The 26,608-nt window shown below is 43.0% G+C and overlaps 1 protein-coding gene across 2 annotated transcripts; it reads left to right on the top strand.

Annotated features, from left to right (window-relative positions):
- Positions 1–213: 213 nt before the first annotated feature.
- pan2 (poly(A) specific ribonuclease subunit PAN2) lies at positions 214–26,354 on the top strand. 2 transcript variants are annotated; one of them, XM_066708216.1, is made up of 27 exons: positions 214–280; positions 833–1,133; positions 1,678–1,847; positions 2,017–2,137; positions 3,065–3,142; positions 6,909–7,176; positions 8,641–8,986; positions 9,846–9,942; positions 10,773–10,892; positions 11,296–11,415; positions 11,971–12,099; positions 12,855–13,054; positions 13,264–13,412; positions 13,717–13,823; positions 15,986–16,084; positions 16,594–16,667; positions 17,214–17,270; positions 18,478–18,619; positions 18,954–19,091; positions 19,205–19,264; positions 20,090–20,180; positions 20,920–21,077; positions 21,766–21,909; positions 22,303–22,482; positions 23,057–23,150; positions 24,322–24,525; positions 25,287–26,354. In XM_066708216.1, exons 2-27 carry the CDS (start codon positions 846–848, stop codon positions 25,319–25,321), a joined length of 3,669 nt encoding a protein of 1,222 aa, XP_066564313.1. In that variant the 5' UTR covers positions 214–280; positions 833–845; the 3' UTR covers positions 25,322–26,354. The 2 variants fall into 2 exon arrangements, with proteins under 2 accessions (XP_066564313.1, XP_066564314.1); XM_066708217.1 differs by lacking the exon at positions 17,214–17,270.
- Positions 26,355–26,608: the final 254 nt, after the last annotated feature.

Raw genomic sequence — 26,608 nt, 5'->3', positions numbered from 1 at the left:
AGTATTAGTGTTGTCAAAACGTCACCATATTTGTACGACAGAGCCCGCCCCTTCCTATGTATAATTGGTTAATGCGGGTCGAACATCTGCTCTCTCTTCTACCATTGGCTGAAGATAATGATGTTCAGTTTAAACACGCACACTATTGGACGGCGCTATTTGGCGGAGGCACGAACCAATGATGAATCAGTAAGCGCTTTGTCCCGGAAGTAATTGAATGTTATTGTTGCAAATGGAGTCATGCAGACTTTTCAAGCGGAGTGTTATTGATTTGTAAACGGTATAATGTATTTCGACGCTTTTTAATTTTGGTACATGTTACATAGTTAATAGCGCTAAGTACACTGTTCAATTGCTAGCTACTTAGTTACATTTTGACGTTTTTAAGACGGGAATGAATCGTGTTGTATTTAAAATAACAAAACCAATGTCGAACCTGCATATACAATTATACGACCCATTAATATTTAAAGTAAAGGGAACATTTTATTATTACATATGAACTGGTGCTTAGCTGCGGAAAATAGTAAACGGTCCTTTCGGACTGTGTATACATACACATCTATACTTGTGTGTGAGAGATTTTAAACACATATTGGTCTTAAATGCATTAGGAGTATAGGCGGTACAGTGTCAAGTAGAAGCAATCGGAATGAAATATACTCCCGACAGCAGCTGTGCGTTATAACGGTACCCATGTGCCCGTATGTTATGTTACTGTGAAAAAGCTTGTTTGTTGATGGTGATATTCTTTCATTTATGACGCTCAGAACGCAGTAATGATATCTGTCTAGATTAAACATGAGTTCACCCCTGTGTGTGTTGTTTCCAGCTCGGGCGTCCTCATGATGAATTTTGATGGGCTGGAAGCCGGCATGGGCGATTTCCCACCCGCCATGCACGGCACCATGGACGCTGGGCTGGAGCCCCCGATGGACCCCCGGTTAGACCCCGGCCTGCTACAGAGTGTGGAGATGGACCCCGAGGGGATGGCCGTGCCTGTGTCCGACTCTGTGCACCTGCTGGAGGGCATGTTCTCTGAGCTGCATAGCGTGGTGGCGGAGGTGGGGGTGCCCGTCACCGCTGCCCACTTCGATCTGCATGAGGAGATGCTGTGGATGGGAAACCACCGGGTATGTGATCGGCTTGGTACCTTGCCAACCCAGTGTCTGTGCCCATGTCCCTCAAGACATTTTTGTATGAGCTCCCTGCATCTCTAAAAATAGAATATGTGAGGATAACCAATTAATTAACCAATTAACACTTTCCAGCTTGTTACAAGACATTGGCTCTTGTGCAGTGTATACTCACCCAGAAGTTTGTTTTATTATTATTTTTTATTTTTTGTGTTCATTGGCATTTAATTTGAACATGAAAGTGACTCAGTCTGTGCTTTAAACAGCTGCCACTGATAAACATGTAAAGCTCTACAGTAGCATTCTTCCCTTAAAACAGCATAACACAGCTGATGGAATACCTCGAACCACTTGTATTTGTGAGTGTCCCTATAAAGACGGGAATGTTACTTTTGTCAAATTAAGTTGCTCTTGTGTACAGCAAGAACACTGCTTCCGTCCGTCTCGTTCGTCCTCATGTGTTGTGTGGTACAGGCTGAGTGAATGAAGCTGTACGGGGGACTGGGTGTGATCAGCCGGCCTGTCCTTCCTCTCTCCTCAGGGCCACGCCTCGTCTTTCTTCGGCCCCACCATGGGCCGCTACTCGTCCTTCCAGGTGCACTCCTCCGATGACATCCGTCACATCCAGAGCCTGGAGACCGGTGTCCTCTTTTTGTCCAAAAGTAACCTTAAGTGCCAGACAAGGGGAGGCCTCGTCATGTTCGATTATCAGTGAGTGATGCATACACACACACACCGTGACTCACACAGAGCACTGGCATAAAGCACGAACAAAAAAATCAAATGCTGATTCTATTTAAAAACCCTAAATCAATAAAAGGTCTTCAGACACCACTGCCGGCAAAGGCTGTTGGGTAATAACAGGCGGCATGTGTTTCAGGATGGAGGAGGGGGCGGATATGCACAGCCTGCTCCTGACGGACAATAACACTGTGCTGCTGGGGGGGCTACAGAGCTACGTGGCTGAGGTGGATCTGAACACTGTGCAAGAGACCCAGAAGGTGAGAGAACATATTGACTCCTCTTCGCTCAGCATGTGGGCTGTGGACCTACTGAACAAGGAACCCCAACCTCTAGCTGCCCCCTTTTATGAATTAAGATCATTTATGGGAGCTTTTTGCAACCATTGTGAGTGAGATCAGCTGTCAGTACATTCAAGTCACTCTAAGAACCGTACAGTCTGCCCCCACTCATTCGAAAATAGAGTTCAAGAATCGCGTCCTAGGTGCCATGTGTGGGGTTTTCTTGCCTGGTCCTCTGGAAGCCTAGTTTTGCAGATTTGACCTCTAATTTAATTTCCATTATTTGTAATAATTGTGGTAATATGGATAATATTAGTATTATTGTTGGCAGACACCTTTCTCCTAGGCAACTTACAATAGTCACAAAATAAAAGAACAGTTTTATGACTAGATATGTATTACTATAAGTGCAATGCACAGCATTAGTCTTGGAAAGTCCCACCAGTGCTAAAGTCACTGTCGAGTCTATCATAGAAGCAGCTTTTGAAAATGGAAATTTTAAAACTTACCAAATAATGCCAGATGATTCCCTTTGCGTGTGAAGAGCAGAGAAGAACCTCACTGTGACTCAAGAGCAGAAATGTGCTCTGTCGCCTCACAGAAAGACATATTTCATAGACTTATGTTTCATATTTCAGGATCTGGGATCACCCTACTAGACATGGGTAGTAGAAGGTGAATTGGGTTTATTTTGGCCTTGACTAATTTGATTGAGGGACCGATTACCTTCCCATGATGACCAGCCCCCCCTTAGGTGGAATGAGCCAAGGCTTCAAAGGTGGGGTGGGTGGGGGAGAAGCAGGGAATGCCTATCGCTCTCTCCGGGGCCTCTCCCACTGATAGCAGGTGTGCCGGTCTGTGTATGTATCGGTGCTGGTCTCATTATGTGCTGCTCTCCTTGTTCAGTTCACAGTCGAGGTCCCAGGCGTGGCCATCATGAGGCAGTCCAACCGCTTCTTCTTCTGTGGCCACACGTCTGGAAAGGTGAGAGGTCGCCGTGTGCAGATATTGCAGTCTTTCACACTTACATTTGTTGTTCTCTATTTGTTATTACCATTATTATTGATGCCCCTATCCAGGGTGACTTAGTTTACACAAGAAACACTTGAAGGCATTACAAAAGTACAGTAATACAAACTGTGCAGTAAGCATACATCCCAGTACAATGAGCTAACAAGTGCGGACATACAGTTAAGTCCGAGGTACAGTGAGGGAAAAAAGTATTTGATCCCCTGCTGATTTTGTAAGTTTGTCCACTGACAAAGAAATGATCAGTCTATAATTTTAATGGTAGGTGTATTTTAGCAGTGAGAGACAGAATAACAACAAAACAATCCAGAAAAATGCATTTCAAAAAAGTTATAAATTGATTGGCATGTTAATGAGGGAAATAAGTATTTGACCCCTTCGACTTAGTACTTGGTGGCTAAACCCTTGTTGGCAATCGCAGAGGTCAGACGTTTCTTGTAGTTGGGCACCAGGTTTGCACACATCTCAGGAGGGATTTTGTCCCACTCCTCTTTGCAGATCCTCTCCAAGTCAGCCTTGGCTGTGTGTTTTGGGTCATTGTCATGCTGGAATACCCATCCATGACCCATTTTCAATGCCCTGGCTGAGGGAAGGAGGTTCTCACCCAAGATTTGATGGTACATGGCCCCGTCCATCGTCCCTTTGATGCGGTGCAGTTGTCCTGTCCCCTTAGCAGAAAAACACCCCCAAAGCATAATGTTTCCACCTCCATGTTTGACGGTGGGGATGGTGTTCTTGGGGTGATTCCTCCTCCTCCAAACACGGCGAGTTGAGTTGATGCCAAAGAGCTCGATTTTGGTCTCATCTGACCACAACACTTTCACGCAGTTCTCCTCTGAATCATTCAGATGTTCATTGGCAAACTTCAGACGGGCCTGTACATGTGCTTTCTTGAGCAGGGGGACCTTGCGGGCGCTGCAGGATTTCAGTTCTTCATGGCGTAGTGTGTTACCAATTGTTTTCTTGTTGACTATGGTCCCAGCTGCCTAGAGATCATTAACAAGATCCTCCCGTGTAGTTCTGGGCTGATTCCTCAATGTTCTCATGATCATTGAAACTCCACGAGGTTAGATCTTGCATGGAGCTCCAGACCGAGGGAGACTGACAGTTATTTTGTGTTTCTTCCATTTGCGAATAATCGCACCAACTGTTGTCACCTTCTCACCAAGCTGCTTGGCGATGGTCTTGTGGCCCATTCCAGCCTTGTGTAGGTCTACAATCTTGTCCCTGACATCCTTGGACAGCTCTTTGGTCTTGGCCATGGTGGAGAGTTTGGAATCTGATTGATTGATTGCTTCTGTGGACAGGTGTCTTTTATACAGGTAACGAGCTGAGATTAGGAGCTCTCCCTTTAAGAGAGTGCTCCTAATCTCAGATCGTTACCTGTATAAAAGACACATGGAAGCCAGAAATCTTGCCGATTGATAGGGGATCAAATACTTATTTCCCTCGTTAACATGCAAATCAATTTATAACTTTTTTGAAATGTGTTTTTCTGTCTTTCACTGTTAAAATACACCTACCATTAAAATTATAGACTGATCATTTCTTTGTCAGTGGGCAAACGTACAAAATCAGCAGGGGATCAAATACTTTTTTCCCTCACTGTATGTGCTAATCAGAGGGTTGGGTGTAAGATAATTGCAAGTATAATACTATATAAAACAATTACAGAATATAGTAGAGCTGCATCCGTGTTATGTACTGGCAATTAAACAATATTATAGAAGCAATATTATAGAATATTAAGCAATATTATAGAAGCAGCTACAGTGCAATGCTTAAAAGTGCTTAAGATAAATAAGTTATCAGAAGCAGAAGGGAGTGCAGAAAAGTAAAGTGCTGAGATGTGCAGGAGATGTAGGTTGAGGTATTACAGGTACAATGTGAACAGCTGTGTCTTGAGCAGACGCTGGAAACATATATGGGATTACAGAAGACCGATACATAAAGGGAGCATTATACGTAAGTGTAGACTTTTACCCATAATTGCCTTTTTTTTTTTTGCAATCGATCAGTCAAGTTATTAACAACAATAAAGACGTTCACTAATACTTTTTAAATATATATAGATATATACAGCTCTGGAAATTGAGACCACTGCAATTGTTATCTTAAATCAGCATCTCTACATGTATGGCAGCCATTCCATTCCATTCATATTTGTATTTGGAATTTGGGAGAAATGTTGTCAGTAGTTTATAGAATAAAACAAAAATGTTAATTTTACCCAAACACATACCTATAAATAGTAAAATCAGAGGAACTGATAATTTTGCAGTAGTCTCTTAATTTTTTCCAGAGCTGTATAGATAGATAGTGCCTTTTGTAAATAAATACCACAAAATGCTTTGCAAAAGAGTAAACTGATAAAATAACAATAAAACAGTCATGGCATGTGCAAGACAACATAAAAATACACTGCATGATTAGTAATCACAACAAGAGTTGAAAGAATGCCAGTTAGAATAGGTGAGTTTTCAGGCGAGATTTAAACGCAGAAAGAGATTCAGAACCAAGCTTGCAGTGGGAATCGTGTTCCACAGGCTAGGAGCACAGGAGGGAAAAGCCCGGTCACCCACGGTATGCAGTCTGGTCAAGGGAACAGGCCGGCTTCAGAGGAACGCAAAGCACGACCGGGAATTTAGTGTGTGAGTAGGTCAGAGATTTAAGGGGGAGGGATTCCCCTGCAGGTTTTGAATGTCTGCAACAGCACTTTGGTAATAGATGTGGTATTTGACTAAGGATTTCAGTAGAGGGGTTATGTGATCACCAGAGAGAGACCTTGTCAGCACCCTGGCTGCAGAGTCTTATACTGGAGTTTCATTGCGCATGTTTCTGGCGTAACCAGCTCTACTTGATAATTCAATTCTGTAGCAGCACTTCTTGTCCTTAATCTTTCACTGGATTGGTATAGAGCTGTCAGTCGATTTTTAAAATATTTGCTCGGTTAATCAATGGGCATTAGTTGATTAATTGGTAGATTAATTGGGCACATATTAAAATAAGAGTAGCAGTCTTTAAGTGTTTGTGCCACAGAGTAATACTTTAATAAATTCTAGGCATTGATATTGCGGTATAACAACGCTGAACCGGAATGGTAATAAAAAATGAAATTTATATTTTAAAAAACGTTTAATAATTATAATTGGCAAACTAAATTATAATCGCTACAGCAAACTGGTGTTTTGCTCACAAATGATACTGTAAACTACTCACATTGCCCTTGTAAGAAAAGCATCGCTTGCAAATTAAACAGAAAACCTTTCCTTTGTCTTCAATGTTTCCTTCCGAATCCAGTTTAAATTCAAAGCAAGATTGTAGTTTTCCCTTTAGTGGCTTGTAACACTGCAGTTTGTGTGCAGATACTGTACTGTAGCTCTCGTGATGTGATATTTTGCATGATTCACCTTTATAATTTAACACTAGGAGCACTGAGCTGGTCAGTTTAAATTATTTAATTCAAATTACTATGTGTTCCTGAATACACTTTTTATTTCAATCATTTACAACATAAACCTTTTGAGCAGAAATCTATTTTTTACAGCCTGATGCGATTATGATTTTGAAAAAGCACTTAAGGGGCACTTAATAGTTTACACAACAGGACATTTTTAGTTTTCTTACTTTCCCAAAAGATCTTCAGCTAATTAACTTATCCCATTTGCAGGTACTTGTTTGTTCTGTAGCTGTCATTAGAGGCTGTGCTTGTGTCTTGCAGGTTTCTCTGAGGGACCTGCGCACATTTAAGATGGAGCAGGAGTTTGACGCCTACTCTGGCAGCCTGTCAGACTTCGACGTCCATGGCAACCTGCTGGCCACCTGTGGCTTCTCCAGCCGCATGAACGGCCTGGCCTGTGACCGCTTCCTCATGGTGTACGACCTGCGCATGATGAGGGCTATCACTCCGCTGCAAGTCCATGTGGACCCCCTGTTCCTGCGCTTCATCCCCACCTACACCTCTCGCCTGGCCATCATCTCCCAGACAGGTACACTCCCCTCCCTTGCCGACTCTCTACTCTCCCCTGGCAGTTAGTTTAATAATAGGGTTCGCCCACCTCTTTGGCATCTGCGTCACAGTTTTTCACTAACTTTCTAAGTGTTCCATTCCTATGAAATGCCCACCGCTTTCATGCCAGTTTCCACATGTGGTTTGCTGGAGAGGTGCAGATGTGTGGGAAAACAGTTTGATGGAATGTAGTTTTCTGGCCCCCAAAAAAACTGCTACAGAAGTGGATAGGTCAATATCAGATGACTGCAAATAACTGATTCAAGCCAAGTTAATGAGCCTGAGCTTTCAGGGTCTTACTTCACAGCAAGGAAATAGATGTTATTGTGTACCTGGAAAGTGGTGTTCCATTTAGCTATGGTGTATGGTATTGTAATGTTAAGGCCCTCAGCTTATTTATTTAAATTTGAAATACCAGGAAAGGTATTAAATGAAACACTATTTGCTTCTAATTATTTTTTCGACACTAATAATGTTTGAAAGACACTGCGCAAATTACTTTAAACAAATTAATGAATCATCAGTGCGCACAAATGGTTTATTTGGTAATAAATAGTAATAGGTGTGTCCCTCTCCTGCAGCTGTGCTTGTGCAGGGAAAACTGGTATTGTCTGCTATTTCAGAGACAAATGCTTAAGACTGGCATGCATGGCTAATTTGCTTACTAACAGAACCCCACCTTTCTGAATTTAAATGTGATGTGATGTCGGGTGGAAAAAACGCTTTCCCAAGAACAGGTTTAGTGAAACAGTGGAAAACCCAAAATGGATAGGGCCATTTTTTAATTTACCTTGAGCTAGAGTACATTCAAACCACACATGGAAACTCCGCCTATGTCACAGTTTTCACAATACAGTGTGATTAATCTATTTAAGTCGGCCAATCCTCATAAATAGGGCTGCCCTACTTTTGACATTTGTCTGCCATCCCACTACCTCCCCTTAAAGCTAGTCAGTGTTGTTATTGGAGTATTTTCTCAACTGAATCTCACCAATCTGAGGATGAATGGAGCATTTATGATTAAATGGTCATCTATTAAAATAACTCATAGCTGCAATCAGGCAATGTAGAGTCATTAGCTCGTGAGTTAGTGAGTCCTTGAGCAATTAAACTGAAATTAACAACAATCTTTCGAAAGACTCGCATCAAATAAACACATTTGTCAGGGGAATAGAGACTTGTTTCCACTGCCACTGGGAACAATAACAATTGGAGCTCAGACCACTGCAGAGCCGGCCTGCCCATCACTTTGCCAGCCAATGCAGCACCTACCCTTTACAGTGAATCGTCATCTACTTGCCCACTATTACACCACTACACCATTAAGACCCAGCAGCATGGCCTTGGTGTCATATTAATATTGTGTAACAATAAAACTGAAGAGGATTGAGTGTTTTGTCCTTGTTCACCATGCTGAATGACTTTTCCTGTCTCCTCTCCTCAGGGCAGTGCCAGTTCTGCGAGCCCACGGGCCTGGCTAACCTGGCTGACGTCTTCCACGTGAACACGGTGGGCCAGCTGCTGATGAGCTTCGATGTGTCGTCCAGCAAGCAGGCCCTGGCCTTCGGGGACTCTGGTGGCTGTGTGCACCTGTGGTCCGATGCCCCCGAGGTCACCTTCAACAGCTACTCCCGCGAGACGGACTTCGCCCTGCCCTGCCTGGTTGACACCCTGCACCACTTAGACTGGAGCCACGACCTGCTGCCTCTCTCGCTCATTCCCATGCCCCTGACCAGTGCTGAGCCCCTGCTGTCCGACTGGCCCACCTCCCTGGCTGCCCCCAGCCCCAGGTATCTGTGCCCCCCAACCTCTGTTTCAGGGGCGTCTTTTGTTTCGGTCAGTGTTAACTACTTTTCTTAAGCCGTATTCCCTTGTTTGCGCTCTTGGGTGGTTCTTTTTCGAAATTTCTGTTTTTGAATACACAGCCTCATTTATCAAAAAAAGAAAAATCAGGTCAATATGCCATGATTCACTAAAATTATAATGAAAGACATAATGTACTAAGAATACAATGGGGTACCAGCTCCTCAAGTCGCCGCTTCTCGTCTGAAGACAATATCCCAGATTCCTGAAAATAACATCTCTTGTACTTGTTTAATTGACAGAGCTGCTCCAGACTTGTTACAAAATAATTTTATCTTTTCAAAACAATCATAACATCTGCGGATTCTCCTCTAACGCACTCGCCCTGCATTCTTGATGTTTACAAGGTTATAGCTTCCATGTTTGAAGAGCTACTACAACACAGCTGGCTCAATAAATCATGCAACGCCTCATCGGTCTTGTCGATTTATGATTTAAGTCTAAAACATAATGGAGTAATTGGAGCCAGAGTATAAAAGTTAAAAAAAAAATGTGATTACTGTTGGTACCCATCAATGCCACATTTATAAACCAAGAGATTTGGGCCCCAGGATTGAGGGTTGACAGCCACTGGCATTACTGATAAAATAACTAGGTTAATTAAGTAATAGACCGCTCCAGCTGGACCAAAATTTAGAAATCTCAGTCCCCCCTGCGGATTGAGGGTAACTGGAGGGCATAGCGTCATCTGTTTTTTGTTCCACCACATCTGTTATTTAATTGAACAATCGATTTCCTCTCTAAATAGGCAGTTTCTAATAATCAATCCTTTCTCCCCCTCCCCAGGCGAGCCCCCCCAGTCGACCCTGAGATCCTCCGCACCATGAAGACAGTGGGCTTCATTGGCTATGCGCCCAACCCCAGGACTAAGCAGCGCAACCAGGCAGGAACTTCCTCTTCCTATTCTTATTTAGGCACTGGCAGTATCGTGGAAATGTAGCACAACTGATCACTTCCCCCTGTTATTTTGAGTTTGTAAAGACGGCAGCTAAATTCTATTAATAAAGCAGAGGGTTACAGAGCTGAGGGGGGGGGCAAGACTTGTATAGTTTGAGGAAGCCCAGACTTAAAAAAATATCTGTGGCAGATATCCTACACTTTGCAGATGTATTCAAGACCTCACATAATTTCTGTAGTTTTAATTAGTCCTGCATATAAAATCTGACTGCCATAGATATGAAAGGGTTAGAAATGGCCACAACAGTAATAAGTATAGAGATATTTTTTTCTTTACAAAGTCTCTGCTCGTCTTCAACTTAGAATCCTGAATTATTTATTATGAAGTAATGTAATTCAGCACACTCCCTGTTTGTGCAGTTTCATACTTCCTGAAGGTTACAACCTCTCAAACCTCCCTTTTGTTTTAGTTTATATTGAGAATGCATGCAGAGGAATATACATAGATATGTTTTCTACTATAAGCACCTGTCATTGCAGAGGAGTCTTTGCTTTTCTCTCCTCCTTGCCCAGTGGTTTCCCTTTTCTTTGTATTCTTCTTATGTTTTGTGTTTGTTGCAATGTGTGAATCGCTTTGTGGCAACTTTTGTGAAGCGTGCAATACTAATTCATCGGTTGATTTGATTACATTTATAGAGGGCAGTCAAATACAAAAAATAGATTGATTAACATGCTAACCTGTAGACACTGTACCTTGTGTGCTATGATCAGTCTGTCTTGTTTGGTAACCAGTCCTGGGCCCTTCCCTTGTTCCAGGTGCCCTATAAGATCAAGGAGGTGGAGCTGGAATACGACAGCTACAACCAGGTTCCAGAGTCGCCCATAGGCCGAGATGAGGAGCCCCACCTTTACATGGTGGCTAAGAAGTACAGAAAGGTACACCATGTCAGACAAAGCAGAGCTAAACGCATGAGGAAACAAAATAAAAATTCCCATTCTATATTAGGATCATCAAGTTCTTATTCCATGTTTTCAAATATATTTAGGAAGCGGGCGCTGTTCAAAGCAAGTCTTTCCCAAGTTTTCCCTTGGAGTTTGAACCCGACAGTACAGCAAGTCCATCTGGACAAAAATGTTTAGGAGTTGTCTGTGAAACCGCTGTTGTAATTCAGCATTTCCCATTGCCACTTAAAGCACGACAGAAACGCATGTAAATTCAGCCAATCAGGTTCGCTGTCCGTTTTAATATATATATATATATATATATATATATATATATATATATATATATATATATATATATATATATATATATATATTTTTTTTTTTTTTTGTCCAGGTCACAATCAAATACTCCAAGCTGGGCCTAGAAGACTTTGATTTTAAGCATTACAACAAAACCCTTTTTGCTGGCCTGGAGCCCCATATCCCCAATGCCTACTGTAACTGCATGATCCAGGTAAGCAAACAGCAGTGCCAATGCAAGAAGGAAAGAATGAGAAAAATAAATGTTTAGTTTGGGGTGGCACGTGTTTAAAGACCAATAGATGCATGCCGCACTCCCAGGATATCAGGCATGGAACACAGAGTGCGGTTCAATTCAGTTCATTTTTTATTTAGTATATAAGTTTCCACAATTCACGTCACACAATTAAATGAAACAAAAGAAAACCATCAGGCACAGAGTTGACAAAAACAAAAACCCCTCTGTAATATCGGTAACTGTTGTAGGACAGAATACATCTCTGGGGTCTGTGGTTTTTGGCCTAGGCCTAATGGTTTGCCTTCCCTCCAGGCCAAAAAACTAAACAAAACAAAACAAAGACCTGGGGTGCTGTGACTGCCACGTCATGGTTTGCCATCTAGTGGGGTGTCTTGTCTGTTGCTGTATAGCTGGCATTCTTCTGCTCTGGATTTGTACTAATACTCGTATTTCTACATATTATATGATGCAAATTGACCGTGAGAGAGATTCTCTGTGAGTCTCTATGTTAATCCTTTTCCTGCCGCCCAGGTGCTGTACTTCCTGGAGCCGATCCGCTGCTTGGTGCAGAATCACCTGTGTCAGAAGGAGTTCTGTCTGGCCTGTGAGCTGGGCTTCCTCTTCCACATGCTGGACTTGTCCCGGGGGGATCCCTGCCAGGTACAGAGCCCTGCCTTCACCCACAGCCATCTGTTCTGCACTGGTCTGTTTCCAAATTCAGGACAAGAGATTGGGGAAAAAAACAAACACCTAAACATGAATCATACATTTATGTACTTGTGCCTGCAAAAGACCAATCATAATCAGGGAATGGATATTGTTGGATTAGACTCAACAAAGGGTGAGGAGAGGCTGATGCAGAATATGGTGTAGTGCACGTGCTGTCTCTTTTAATTTAAGATAACTTCCTATGTGTTCACAGTCTAAGATCCCGAGTCTGAATACCTCATTAGAGCTATGGTTCTCCAACCTGCCTCAGGAGTACACCCTGGCTGCTCTGTTAATGGACCTTTTAACTGATGGTCAGCAACGACAAACTTCGGGGAAGGAATTTAGCACATCTGGTTGGAAAATTGTTCAGTCAGTGATTCTAAGTAGCAGAGAGCTCAGTTGGGACACATGACAAAAGAGGCTGATCCAGCAGTTCCCCATACAGAGTTGTCCTTGACTTTAAAGCCATATCGAACATAGCATCTAATCATCTTACAAACACTGATCTGCGAGTGACATATAGAGCTGTACATGAATTGTGACACAATTGCCTCATTAAGTCAATGTGACATTTAAAAATGTAACATTTATTTGGTAATAGCTATATGTATACACGCATATATATGGTATTTTTGTTAATGAAATGAATATGAAATATAATAAATATAATAGGAAAACACGGTCACCTGACTGTACCTCCACAGGCCAGTAACTTCCTGCGTGCGTTCCGGACAATCCCAGAAGCCTCTGCGCTCGGCTTGATCCTGGCCGACTCAGACGAGCAGACGGGCAAAGCCAGGCTGGGCCGTCTGGTGCAGAGCTGGAACCGGTTCATCCTCACCCAGCTGCACCAGGAGACCCAGGAGCAGGAGGGGCCCCAGGCCTACCGAGGAGCTGGCAACAGGTACCGTTGATGCACTAACACATTCCCTCCCTATATGGAGATCTGTACTGCCACTCCTCTTCTAAGCTTTAGATCCTGGCTGAAAACACATTTTTAACAAGCCTATGATGGTCTGTTGTGGTGTATCCTGCTGGTTTGAGTTTTCTTTTTTATTCTTGTTGTTGCTGATGGTGTATCATCTTGTCATGCGTCTTTCGTCTTGTGCGCAGTGTGTTTGGCTCCTCTGCGGAGTCTGTGATCGGCAGGCTGTTCGGCTGTGAGGTGGAGAACAGCAGCCTGTGCCGCTGCGGCAAGGAGACGGTGCGCTCGTCCCTCACCCTGCTCTTCACCATGCACTACCCCGAGAGGAGCTCCCACGGTGAGTCGCCAGTGCTGTATCCTCTCTGGGCCTAGACAGCCGAGACCTGTGGAGAAGCCTGTTAAGTGAGTCCAGTGTTTGAATGAATGACCAATATTAGTTATCAAAGGAGTTGGTGCTGCCTTGCACTGGCTTCCTGTCCAGGGGGTACCTGACCTGTGCTCCGTGTCCTCTGGGTTAGGCTGTGGCTCTTTGTGACCCTTTACTACTAGATGAAGCGGATATTGAAAAGGGATGGATAGATGGCGATTGGAATGTGTTATTGACATGAACTGCATTTCCTTACGGTTACCCTCCCTTCCAGACAAGACGATCAAGGAGTACGACTTTGCAGAGATCCTGAAGAAGAGCATTTGTCTGGAGCAGAGCACCCAGGCCTGGTGTGAGAACTGTGAGAAGTACCAGCCCACCGTAAGTCCCCACAACCCTTGCCTCCTCTCCCTGTCCCTCCCGGGAGCCTCTGTCTGCCCCTTGTAACCAAGCATCCACTCTGTGCAGTCCAACGCAAGGGTCTAAGCCTTGTTAAAACTATTGAAAAGTGCATCAGCATTTGAAAAAGACAAACAAACACTAGAAGTCAACAAGTGTGTTTTCAATTATTTTGCATTCCAGTTTGGGGTTTCCTGTTGAGAATCAGCTTGGCTAACTTCTACAAGCCTTGCACTGACACGGAAGAGATGTTGACAGTATGCGCACACACACACACACATATGCTTGTGCCTTCTGAAGCTTTGCAGGCAATTCATTTGGAAGCTAAACAAACAAATTAATAATGTTTGGATAAAGGGTGAAATGTGCAGAAAAGAAAAGGAGGGGAAGTATTTTTAAAATTATACAACATGCTGGATCACGGGTGCCAGACCCCGGTCCTGGAGGCCCACAGTGAATTCTGGTTTCTGCCCCCGCAAAACAATCCCCAAGTCTGGAAGAGAAGTGTTAAATTGATCCAGTTGATCATTTAATTGGTGCAATTCAGGAGCTGGGAACTGGGGTGGAACCACAATCGGAAGGCATAGTAGTGTGACAGCCCTGGTCCGCATGATGCTCTTTGTGAACTTTGATGTGCTTGTGTTACACAAAGTGGTATAATGTGGGGGGATCAGAATTAGACGGTATTTTAGGTGAGGTCTTACTAGTGATTGTATAGTTTCGACATCCCTTCCCTTGATTGAAATCCTACACGTCTCGCCATGTTTAAAGGTTAACCTGAGGGCTGGGACTTTGTTAGCTGCCTTCTCGTTTGCGCTAATCTGCAGTTTACAGTAAACCAGCAGGGATAATGTCTTGCAGGTGCCTAGCCTTACAGAATCATGTTGCAGCTGTTAACTGTGCTTGTCTGTGTGTGTCCTGCCCTCAGTGGCTTAAATTAGATCCATCCCGTGGAAAACCTGTTTCTATAAAAGGCAGGGGGATTGGATAGGGATCACTGAAGCTATGCATGGGAGACTTTGACTGTCAGAGTGTGTTAAGGAGTGTGCCACTTAAGAGGATATATTAAGAACGCAACCATCAGAGGGCAAGAAAGCAGTATTACGTTTGGTTACAGCCTAAACATACAGAGTAGAACTTACACTGCCATTTTACACCTAAGTCTTGCCACTCACCAGCTGGGTAGTGTAACCTATTCAGTGTACTATTCAGTAACCTAGAGTACACAACTAATCAGGGTGTTAGAACACAACAAATGTAAAACACTAACTTGAATGCACTGTTCAAGCTCTACCCCCCCTAGGGACAAGAAGTAAGAACCCCCCCCACCCTAGAAACAGTAATTGGTCATTTAAAGGGTAAATCCCTTTCCCCCAGCTGTGACTTCATCTCTACTTTAGAAACACCAGGTGCATGTGACCATTTCTGTGATTCTTATCTTCTTCTGTGGTCGTATCTGTCTGTCTCTCATGGGACTACCAGTATCACCCTCCCACAAAGAAATGCATCAACAGATGATGTATTGGCCCTACAGTTATCCCCTCCCTAATGACAACATTAAATGCTCTTCTGCAGATTTCCTGTTTTCTGGTGACCTGTTGCACTTTGTAAACCAGAGGCAGTTGTGTATCTCCTTAAGACGACATTTAAATCTGAATTCAATCTGGAAAAATTGAGAAGTAGAGGCTCATGTGGTTAAAGACTCCTCTTGGGGCACAGTTGGAGCCAACTGTGACTGGTATTCCCCACGGAGAGAGCACACAATTGTGGCCCAGGACAGTAAAATTAGTCATAAGTAGGGGTGTTCATTTTCTGGAAACAATGACGAACTTCCATTATCGTATTGAACATTTTTCCTCTGCTCACTTTTGGGGAACTCTCATATATTGACATAAAGTGTGGAATTTCCTCTCTTTACCAAATGCATGATGATAATCGATGTCTATGCAGCCTGTGAGCGCGCTACAGGTAAGGGACTCCAGACCTAGACTGCACTTTTTAGAGCACTATGGGTTTCTGCATCCCTTCTGTGACAGGACGGAGGGATGTGGCGCATAGCTGCATCAGTACACAACTGCCAAACTATGGTGGAAAATGGTTGACCAGTGCATTACCCCATATAATGGCCGCTGTTTTTTCTCCAGGTCCAGACACGCAATATCCGCTGCCTCCCAGACGTGCTGGTCATCAACTGTGAGGTGAACAGCACCAAGGAGGCTGAGTTCTGGAAAGCCCAAGCTGAGGTGAGGTCCCTGCTGTTTCTCATAAGCAGAAAGCCTATTATTATTATTATGGTTATAACTTATACATTTAGAAATCCCTTCACAAGAGCAATGCACTAGGTCTTCTTTCATCCTTATGTAAACTTGTACTTATTTTACCTTAAAATCATAAGCAAATGCTTTGCATCTGAAATGTTATGTTTTCATTCCAATTGATTTATATTGTGTATTCCTGAAAATACATAATTAATTTACACATTGTCAGAATAATACTGAATACAATGCATAACAAAACCATGATTAAATTCCTGCTGAACAGATATCCCATCCTCTTATTGAGTGTGTGTCCTTTTCTAGAAAAAGAATGTCTGATTGAGAAATGAAATTAACTCAGTTGGATGATATTTAATGATTGCCCAGTAGGAGGCTTAAAGAGGAGTTTTAACACCCTGTTGGGGTTGGAAGACTGAAGACCATTTTAAAAAAGCAAGTGACCAACAGGACACTTCTTCCTGCCATTTTCCCCACAGTACGCTTACAACAGGGCTGTGAAGAGGGAGGAGATGGAACCACCAAAACCCAAAGAGCCCAACCCTACAGAATGGTGCGTAAAGAGAGCACACGATTGGTTGAGTGTTGCCGGGGTTGGGGAGCTTTGAGACGGCCAGGGGTTTCCTCAACTTTATGTACAATAGCACCCCCTATGTCTAACCAGCAGTGAGCAGAGTTCATTGCTGAAGTCCAGATTGTGAGGTTATGGAGAAAAGAGACGTCAAAAATATGCTGATGTGTGTATATTTACAGATATATACAGAAAGATAAACAGTATCTATACATAGTCTACACCCCCTTGAACTTTTTGCATGTTTGTTTTTTGTCAGTGCCTCAGAGGGTTTTATGCATCTAAATGAGGATTTGATTTCCACATGTCTACACACCATACTCCACACTGTTCAGGGGAAAATGTTTGTATTATGAAACAAAAGATGTATATTATAAGTACAAAACAAAAAAATATAATCTGTCCACCCCATGATTACTATTAGGTGAAAGTAATGTTAGCAATTATAACGGAGTCTGTTGGGATAGGTCTCTACTAATGCCTAGATGTGGCAATATTTTACCATTCTTCTTTTCAAAACTGTTGAAGCTCTGTCAAGTTCATTGGAGAGGTTGATGGTCCGCAATCTTCAAGTCATGCCACCAGGTGCGTAAGTTTCGTTTCAGAATTTGGGGTGGGGGGATGCTGTCAATATTGGGGGGACACCTATGGAGCTGGGCATTATTGGGGGAAGACAATTTAACATTCTCTCAACAAGCTATGCCTATGCATGCCACATATTTTTGATTGGATTTAGGTCTGGGTTCTGACTGGGCCACTCAAGGACATTTGTTTCTTTGCCATTCCAGTGTAGCATTGGCTGTGTGCTTTGGGTCTTGCAGAGGGCAGCAGGTTTTCCTCGAGGCCTTTTCTGTACTTTGCTCCATTAATTTAAGTGTCCCAATCCCTGTCAATGAGAAACATCCCCATAACATGATGCTGCCACCACCCTGCTTTACAGTAGGCCAAAAAGTTCCATTTTAGTTTCCTTAGACCACAAAATGTTTTGCCACATGACTACAGAATCTCCTGAGTGTTTTTTGGCATACTTCAAATGGGATTCAAGGTAGGCTTGAGTACCATGCAGGCCAAAATTGTGGAGTGTTTGGGATAATTCTAATCACATGCACACTTTGACAAGTCTTGGCCATAAAAACCTCTAGCTCTTACAAAGTTGCCACTGACCTCTTGGTAACCTCCCAGATCAGTCTCCTTCTTGCTTGGTCATCCAGTTTGGAGGGATGGGCCATAAACCTTACACGTCGTAGAATCATCTTGACAGTTTGCCAAAGGATATGGAAGGCCTTTGACCATTTTTCATACCCATCCCCTGATCCTGTGCCTTTGAACAACAAGTTATTTTTAAAGCTCCTTGTTGCTCCTGGTTGAGTCTTTGCAAAAAAGTGTACTACCCAGCAGAGGGAACCTACAGGAACTGCTGAATACATACTGAAAGCATATGAATCACTAAAATATAATGCAGGTTTAGGCTAGCTAACTTGGTGTTATTTTGAAGGTGATTAGTTACACCTGAGCTAATTTAGGATTGCAATTACAAGGTGGGCACAGACACTTATCCACCCAAGCTATGTCAGTTATTATTTTTAATATTCTACAAAGTACTAGAATATTTTTTTCCACTTGGAAGTTGTGGGGTAGGATTTGAAGATAAAAGTTTTAATTAATTTTAATTCCAGGCTATACAGCAAAAAAAGGTGAAAGGGGGAAATTTGAAAGGGGGTGTGGACATTCTATAAGGACCATATACATATATATGTGTGTTATATATGTGTGTGTGTGCTTCCCTCTGCAGGGAGGAGCTGTGCAATGCGGAGGGCCTGACCTTTGACTCCAGTGTAGAGGACATGCGTCATGTGTGGATCCCACTCAGCCTCAAGATGACCATCAGCAAGACCAAGGGCCTGGAGGTACAGAACTGGACTGAGAATGAGGAGGTAAGGAACCGGTGTGGGGCAGAGTGAGGAGATATGGGGAGCAGCATCCGGAGAACAAAGGCATACATTGTGATTTACGTGGCTCCCCAATGCGTGTCAATCAGGTAAAAAGTGGAATTCCTAAAGCATCTTGTGCATTTCAGAAGACTGCATCTGTGTGTGTGGGCTATCTGCATCTCTTCTGGTACAGACAGGGTTGAGTTACAGAGCTACCAGGTTGTTCTGACTGCAGCGGGAAAAGTTGGTCCCATAGGTGCTCAGTGATCATGGTAACAGTTTGTCACAAGTGTGTGTGTGTCTTTTATAACAACCCTCCCCCCCCACAAACACACAGCTCAGCTCCGAAGAGGAGACAGAGGGGGCCGTCATATATGATCTGGTAGTCACTGTGTCACACATCCTGGATGCCAGAACAGGAGGCAATCTGGTGGCCCATATCAAAGTGGGAGAGACCTACCATCAGAGGAAAGAGGTGAGAACGATTATATTGCTGTATATTCTTGCTTAACTGTTAAATGCTTTGCTGTCGTCCCCCCCCCATTAATTATTTTTAACTGTCGAATGGATCTTGTCCTCTGGTTTCAGGGCGTGACTCACCAGCAATGGTATCTGTTCAATGACTTCCTGATCGAGCCAATAGACAAGGTAATGAAACTGCTCTAGGGCTTCCCCCAGTGGTCATCCTTTTAAGGTCCACAGTCCAGCTTTCATTAAAAGTGCATGACTTAACCTGTCCCATTGTCCCATGCCCTGTGACCTCAACGTCTTTGACTGTGCTTATGAGTGTAGGGGACTCCTAGGTAAACAAAGCTTACTACTTACTACCCAGATAAAGTTGAGGCCGGGGTATCTGTAAAAAAAAAAAAACAAAAAAAAAAAACAAGGCAGATTACCCACATTTTATTTGAGAGTAATTCTGCCAGTGACTCAGACTCTGATGGAGAAGGTTGCTGGAGCCTCAAAATCAGTAACTGTATGGCAGCGTGATCTTTGGGGTGAGCAAATATTTGCCAGTATGTCAGTGCACTTGAGTCTGACACAACCATGTCTTTCACAGAAAAAGAAAGACTATTGCATTCTGTTTGACTTGTTAACAAAACCATGACTGGAATTATCATTGGCAGGGTATATGTGACCATGTTAGGCCTTTGTTAATTTTGAATACAGATAGCCTTTTAAGCTTTGCACAAAATAGACACATTGTCTTAATATGAATCGCTGAAATAGCATAGTCTATATCAATGCAGATTTATTTATCAATGAAATAATGCTCAGTTGACCTTTAACTCCTCAAAGGTATAGAGGTACCTAAAAACTGTGAAACACATCGATAAGAAGCTCATGACTTTGCGCAAGTAGTCCAGTCAGTGTTATAATGTGTATATGTGAAATACTGCCCTGTACACTGTCAGTGGTTCAGTCACTGGGTGTCTGGGAGGGCAGTGTGTTGACTATGCTTGTGTCTCCCAGGCAGAAGCGGCTCAGTTTGATATGATCTGGAAGGTGCCGGCCATCCTGTACTACGCCAAGAGGAACTACCACCCCAAATACGACCTGCGCAGTAAGCACCCATGGGAGAGATACAGCTTGGGGGGTAGTCACACAGTGCTGAGTGCTGTCTGAGAGCCCAGGAGAGTGGGAGGGGGATAGAGGGAGAAATTAAGGCTTATATGAATCATCAGACGCGGCCTCCTTAAGACTGGGAGCGAACCAGAGTAATGTGATTGTGTGCGAATCTCTCTTCATTTGACTGTGTGTTTTTCTGTGTCCCCATGGCTTGTGTCTGGAACAAGCCAGTACTGCTGAGATTCTGTGCACTGATTTTAAACCATCCCGGATCTGACCTGGCGTTTGAAATCATTAACAAATTGTCAGTGAACGGAAAGCAATGGTAAAAGATGCCTTTTTAAGTCTCGAATTTCTACAGCTTAAGATAGATACAACAGACGCCACCTTCAGAAAAACATCCTAACATGATTTTGTTTAGGAGCTTTGTTCCTTCAGTTATTCACAATGTGTTACCTAATAAAATCTACACCCTTTTAGCAGCTGAGAGAATTGGTAACATTTGCATTGTACCACTCTTTTTTCACAATGGATAGAAATAACAAGCTTTTTCGAGAATAGGCTAACACTGTATTTTTGGACCAGCATGGCAATTTTAAAGAACCAGGCCAAACGTTGAGTTCCAGCAGGAGTAGAATGTCTAGTGGTGTGTTTTTGGCCGTGGTTGAGGCCTGTATATCTCTCTCCTATTGGGTCTGGCAAGTGTCAGTGATGGCTGCCCTGTGTGCTTTCAGTCAAGAACCCCATTGAAGCCAGTGTGCTGCTGGCAGAGGCCTCCCTGGCCAGAAGACAGAAGAAAAGTCATGCCACCTTCATCCCTCTGATGGTCAGCGAGATGCCCCAGGCTGGGGACCTGGTGGGGCTGGATGCTGAGTTTGTCACACTCAACCAGGTGTGTGTCTGTCTGTGTATCTGTGTGTCTGTATGTCCAAGTGTGCATCTGTACGCATTGATGTGCCTGTCTATATGTCTCTCTCTTTCTGCATCTGTGTACATGTGTGTGGATTGCATATGTCGTCACTCTCTTGTGTGTGCAGCTGTGTGCATGTTCAGTGGTTTCTAGTACCGCAGAAAAGTGTTAGGGCTCTTATTTGAGTGTTGATATATCATTGTATTCAATAGACCTGGGACAAATTCATTTAAAAGCTGTTTTGAAATGTAGTTATTGCCGCTGGTACCCAAAGCCACAGCATTCAGCTCAAGGACCATGGTGAATCAGAAGTTTGGCCCACTTGCTAATAGCAAAGTACAACCTTATTCTCAGTGGAGATACTTTCTGTTATTTTATCAGTGCAATGTATCTTACGTTGATCAGACTTGTTTAAGCTCTTGAGGTGGAAAACAATATCAACTTCGTCTTTCAAAGTAGTCTAGATAGGAAACTACAGCAGATGACAATGTCTTAAAAAGCAGGACAACTACAGCATACGAGGTGTGTGTAAGTGGGGCCGGGAAGAGAGATTGGATTCACAACGGAGTGAGGCTGTCTCTCAAGGGAACTAGTGGTTATGTTTGTGTGTGTATGGTCTCCTCTGTGTTGTCCAGCCTGACTGTGCAGCGCTGTATCTTCACTTTCTCAGGAGGAGGCCGAGCTGCGCAGTGATGGCACTAAGTCCACCATCAAGCCCAGCCAGATGTCTGTGGCCCGGATCACCTGTGTGCGTGGCCAGGGGCCCAACGAGGGCGTTCCTTTCATCGATGACTACATCTCCACCCAGGAGCAGGTGTGTGTGTTTGAGTCCATGTGTCTGTGTGTGTGTCTCGGTCTGTGTGTGTGTCTCGGTCTCTGTGTCTTTCTGTGAGTGTCTATGTGAAAACATTTTTCTTAGAAGCATTACATAATAAAAAATTAAAGTGCAAAATACAATATACAACAATATGCATCATGAGTCCTAGCTGATGCAAACTAAGAACATGTAGAAAACACTGTGCAAAGTTTCTTCCCTTATGTCAGCAGAGGGGTACAGCTGGCTGTCAATATTTAATAAGCAGTTACAGTAAGGTGATTAAAAGTGATAGATAACACTTAGCATTAGAAAGGGAGCATTAGAAAGGGAGTGTATCATCACAACTTGAAACTACAGGTTTGGCGCTGACCTTCTCTCATTGTTCTGCAGGTTGTGGATTATCTGACCCAGTACTCGGGCATTAAACCTGGAGACTTGGACGCCAAGATCTCCTCCAAACACCTGACCACGCTCAAGTCCACCTACCTCAAACTGCGCTTCCTGATTGACACCGGGGTGCGATTTGTGGGTCATGGCCTGCAGAAGGACTTTCGGGTCATCAACCTGCTGGTAAGGAGGCGGGGATGGGCCTGGGGCTGAGACGGGGTGAAAAATGCACAGTGTAGAGTCTCAGCGTGATGCCATGTAAACTTGTTCATTGTCCCTGCCTCTCAGTTGGCAGCCAGGAACCCAGTAATCAGGAGTGGCACTGATGGGCTTGAACTGATTAATAACTGGCATGTGTAACACTATCCAATTTGTGCGTCTTTAGAAATGTGCTCATTTAAGAGTGACCCATAAAACTTAACTGAACTGGGGCGCATTCCAGGACCAAGGATGGAGACCATTGTTCTGGAACTCCGTCAACTTACATCTCCTGTAATTAGTGTCTTATACTTGTCAGTTTAAATATTACAGGTGAAACATAATTTCATTTCAGTTTAATCCTTCAAAGCGCTTGAACAAAAACAGCTGTAAAAGCCCTCAGAGCTTGACAGGAAGTGGTCCTGGGGAATTCTATAAGTGTTGCATCAAAGCTGTAGTTTAACACTCAAACCTCCTACGTGCACTGTGTATGCATGAGAATAGTTTGTTTGGGTGGGCAGAGCTAACCGCTGTGCCCCCTCTTTTGTGATTGGCTCAGGTGCTGAAGGACCAGGTGATTGACACGGTGTACCTTTTCCACATGCCCCGGAAGAGGATGATCTCCCTGCGCTTTCTCGCCTGGTACTTCCTGGGTCAGTCCTTGCAGGATTAGGTTGGGATTCATTATAGAGGAGGTTGGGCTTGTGACATTTCAGAGGGGGGTTTAATCATTTCTAAGCCAGTCATGCTATGAATATACTTGTCATCCAAGAAAATACAAAAAATCACTACATACATAAAGTAAATATTAAATGGCACAACACTTCATAGATCATTTTGATCTTATGACTGTATTTCTGTCATAAGGATACAGACACCAACTTCAACTTTGAAGTGCATTATATTGTTTGAAAAATCCAACAAGAATAACTAGAAACTTTCTTGTTTTTATGGGGAAAACTTCAAAGGGCTGCTGAGAGCAGCTGAAATGTTTCAATATCTGGCAACCAGAGAACAGATAAAACTTAAAATAAACTTAAGTTACCATTAAAGTTATAGCACCAGGACTTTTTTTTGCTCTTTAATAACTCACAGGTGAAATCGGCATCAATACACTATTGAAATGTTCACTGCGCCGCGGCTTCAGAACCTAAAGCCAAAGACAATCACGTTAGCGTTTTTGTTTTCAGGCAGTAGGAGCAACAATGTGGATAGAGTTAACTCTTTCTGTAGCAGATAACATTACTCGACATTTTAGATTTATCACAATTATTGGTAGGGACAATTCAGCATTCCCTTGACATTGGTAGGGACATGTCCCTACTGTCCCTATTTAAATCTACGCCATTGTGTTGATCTCTATACTTTGAGAGTCTTTGAGCTCATGACTGCCCATAAATACATTTTTGTACTTGCGAGTACCTATAAGTACATCTGTGTGCATCTGCGTATCCAGAGTCCAGTATGTCTTCTCCCTAAGAAAATGTCTACATGCAAAGTAGAGTAGGGTTAAGGAGCATTAAATTCGCAGCAACGCCTATTTGAAAGTAAAGTCAGATATCTTTAGTATGCTAGTCCTGTACATCACATGACCTGAAGTCTGTGCTGCCGACTAATGGGAGAGTGAATAACAGTGCTGTGGCTCAGACTGACGTTGACTGTGTGAGTTATTCCTAATCCATGGTGGAAATGAAAGAAGTATGTGTGATCTCTTCTATGAAGTGTTGGTTGTTGACAATGGACATTTCGTGGTCGCCCACACAGCTATATCTTATAAACACAGACATGTTAGTGGATGTTTTTATCTGTGCCTGTCCCTTGCAGACCTAAAGATCCAGAGCGAGACTCATGACAGCATAGAAGATGCCCGCACTGCCCTGCAGCTGTACAGGAAGTACCTGGAACTGAGCCGAGGGGGCAGGAATGACGAGGTGCGCAAAGTGCTAAAGGGGCTGTACGAGAAGGGCCGCAAGCTGGACTGGAAAGTGCCCGACTGTGAGGGGGCAGACAGCCAGGGCAGCCCCAAGAGTAAGATCATTGCATGATTTGTTTATTTTTTGGGGGGTGGGATTTCCAATTACAAAAACAAGTGTACATCATACAGGAAAACAATTAATTTAATCCAAGAGTGTTCAAATACACTGATGCATTGATTCAATCTGAGACGATCTGTACGATATTTGTTGCTTATCTAGAAATCTATATGTCTAGAAAATTGATAAAAAGTGTGTCAACCTAACCTCGCAATGGAAAACTGAATGTATTGTCTATGGAAGAATGGAGAGCAGAGGGCAGATCTTCTCTGGTTCCACACGTTTAAGGGGCCCTGTGAAATTCAGACTCATAACTTGATGTTCAGTCCAAAAGCTCCCACTAGAACAACCTCTTCTTTGTCTCTTTGGTGATAGATTTGTCACCACATCAACTATTGGCTCTAAGAGATTTATTGAGGAATATTTGGTGTAATCTCGTAAGCAAAGCAACTGCAACTTCAGTCATTTCCCTCACACACAACAAACCCAAATAAGTTAACCAAGTCCTTTGATCAGTAGCATTGTGTGGCACTTTTTAGAAAAGCAAATGTGGCTAGTCTCCCTCATGACAGACACCCATTGACCTTGATCTGTACTTCATTATAAGCATTGTTCTGGTGACACAACGCAATGTCTTGGATTAAATTAAGAATTAAGATCGACTGGTCAGTGAATGAATTCGATTTTTCGTCGTCATTTGGGAACGAACCAGTCCACTTCCTCAATTAGATTCTCTCCCCCATGTCTTTCCTGCAGATACTGCCGTGTTCCCCTCTGTGATGGGAATGTGAGATGGATGGACAGCCAGGCCGACACAACAGGAAGGCCAAAGCACAGAGACGGACGCATTTTTAATGTATTTAAATTCCTTATTGGCCAAATTAATTTCAGACGTGCATTTGGAATGTAATAGAAAAAAAAGGCAGATATTTTCTCTTCATTTATGATTTATTTTTGTGACTTTTTATTGAAGGGGACTTTATTTCCACAGGTTAGAGTGTGTCAAATCCAGTGTATATTTCACCTTCACATACCTCCTCCCTATAAAAACTGGTAACTGCCACTCCTTCCCTTCTGTCAACTTGACTTCCTTGCCTGGGTGTGCCCTAAAGAGGATTTTGGGAGACATTTGAAGGCAGTTCTGATATTGTTCAGATCTGATATTCTGATCAATGTCTACCACTACTTCATGCAGAATAATCTTTAGGTCCACAGTTTGTACATCAAATGAATGCGGGTATGGTTTGAGGGCCCAATGCCACCCCACATACTTTTGAATCAAATCTAAAATCTTTTCACTATCTTAGAGGACCTGTTTTCCATGGGTGTTGAAGACTTGTAAGGCTCGGGAGATCTGCCATGCAAAAAAATGTACTTTTAAGGGATATCAATTTTAAAATGACTTCAGGGGAAGATAGATATTTTTAATACTTGAATGAGCAAAGATCTTAAAATAGAATTAAAGGAAACAATCTAGGGTTCATGAGGGTTCATTAGTGAAGACCAGTCTGAAGTTGACTAAAATCATTCTTTGAAATTTGTCCCCCAATGGACACGAATGCATTCCATTCTTTATTGTATAGTTTATAGATCACCCAGTATTGAACAGTACCCGGTGGCTATCTTCTCCCCATCCACACTTATGACTGCTCTGGGGACATATTTATGAACCAATGAACTGCACTTGTACAGAATGAATTTTGTTTTAAAAAAAAAAAAAAAAAAAAAAAAAGGAAAGAAAGTATATATTTTTTCCATTTGTGAAGACTGAATTTTGGTGTTCTTGTATTTTGAAGGTCATATAAATTAAAGGTTTCTATATAAGTTTCTTTGTCATTTAGTCTTGATTCCAAGTAAACCCCCCCACACCAACGAGAGAAACACCATCCTAAACCTCTCGAGAAACCCCCCCTATAAAACCTGCTAGATGAGCATCCAGAGTCGGGGCTGGAGATGGCTGGTTGACAGAATTTGAAGAGAGATGGGATCTGCTATACTTTGCTTGTTGTGTAAGGGTAGCCTAGCCATCCTGTCTTTTTGCATAGTCTCCATCCACATTCAAATTGAGTTTCCAGACC

This window comes from Amia ocellicauda, chromosome 7 (genome assembly GCF_036373705.1).
Source record: "Amia ocellicauda isolate fAmiCal2 chromosome 7, fAmiCal2.hap1, whole genome shotgun sequence".
In the NCBI taxonomy this organism is placed as follows: domain Eukaryota; kingdom Metazoa; phylum Chordata; class Actinopteri; order Amiiformes; family Amiidae; genus Amia; species Amia ocellicauda.
The sequence above is the reverse complement of the archived record's forward strand: the minus strand, read 5'-3'. Positions and strand labels throughout refer to the sequence as shown.

Bases quoted from the DNA above. Each gene is read 5' to 3' on its own strand.
- pan2 (XM_066708216.1), top strand. From the start codon at position 846: ATGATGAATTTTGATGGGCTGGAAGCCGGCATGGGCGATTTCCCACCC. The intron at 10,893-11,295 runs GTACACCATGTC...TTTTTTGTCCAG, and splicing joins TGGCTAAGAAGTACAGAAAG to GTCACAATCAAATACTCCAA. The intron at 13,824-15,985 runs GTAAGTCCCCAC...TTTTTTCTCCAG, and splicing joins GTGAGAAGTACCAGCCCACC to GTCCAGACACGCAATATCCG.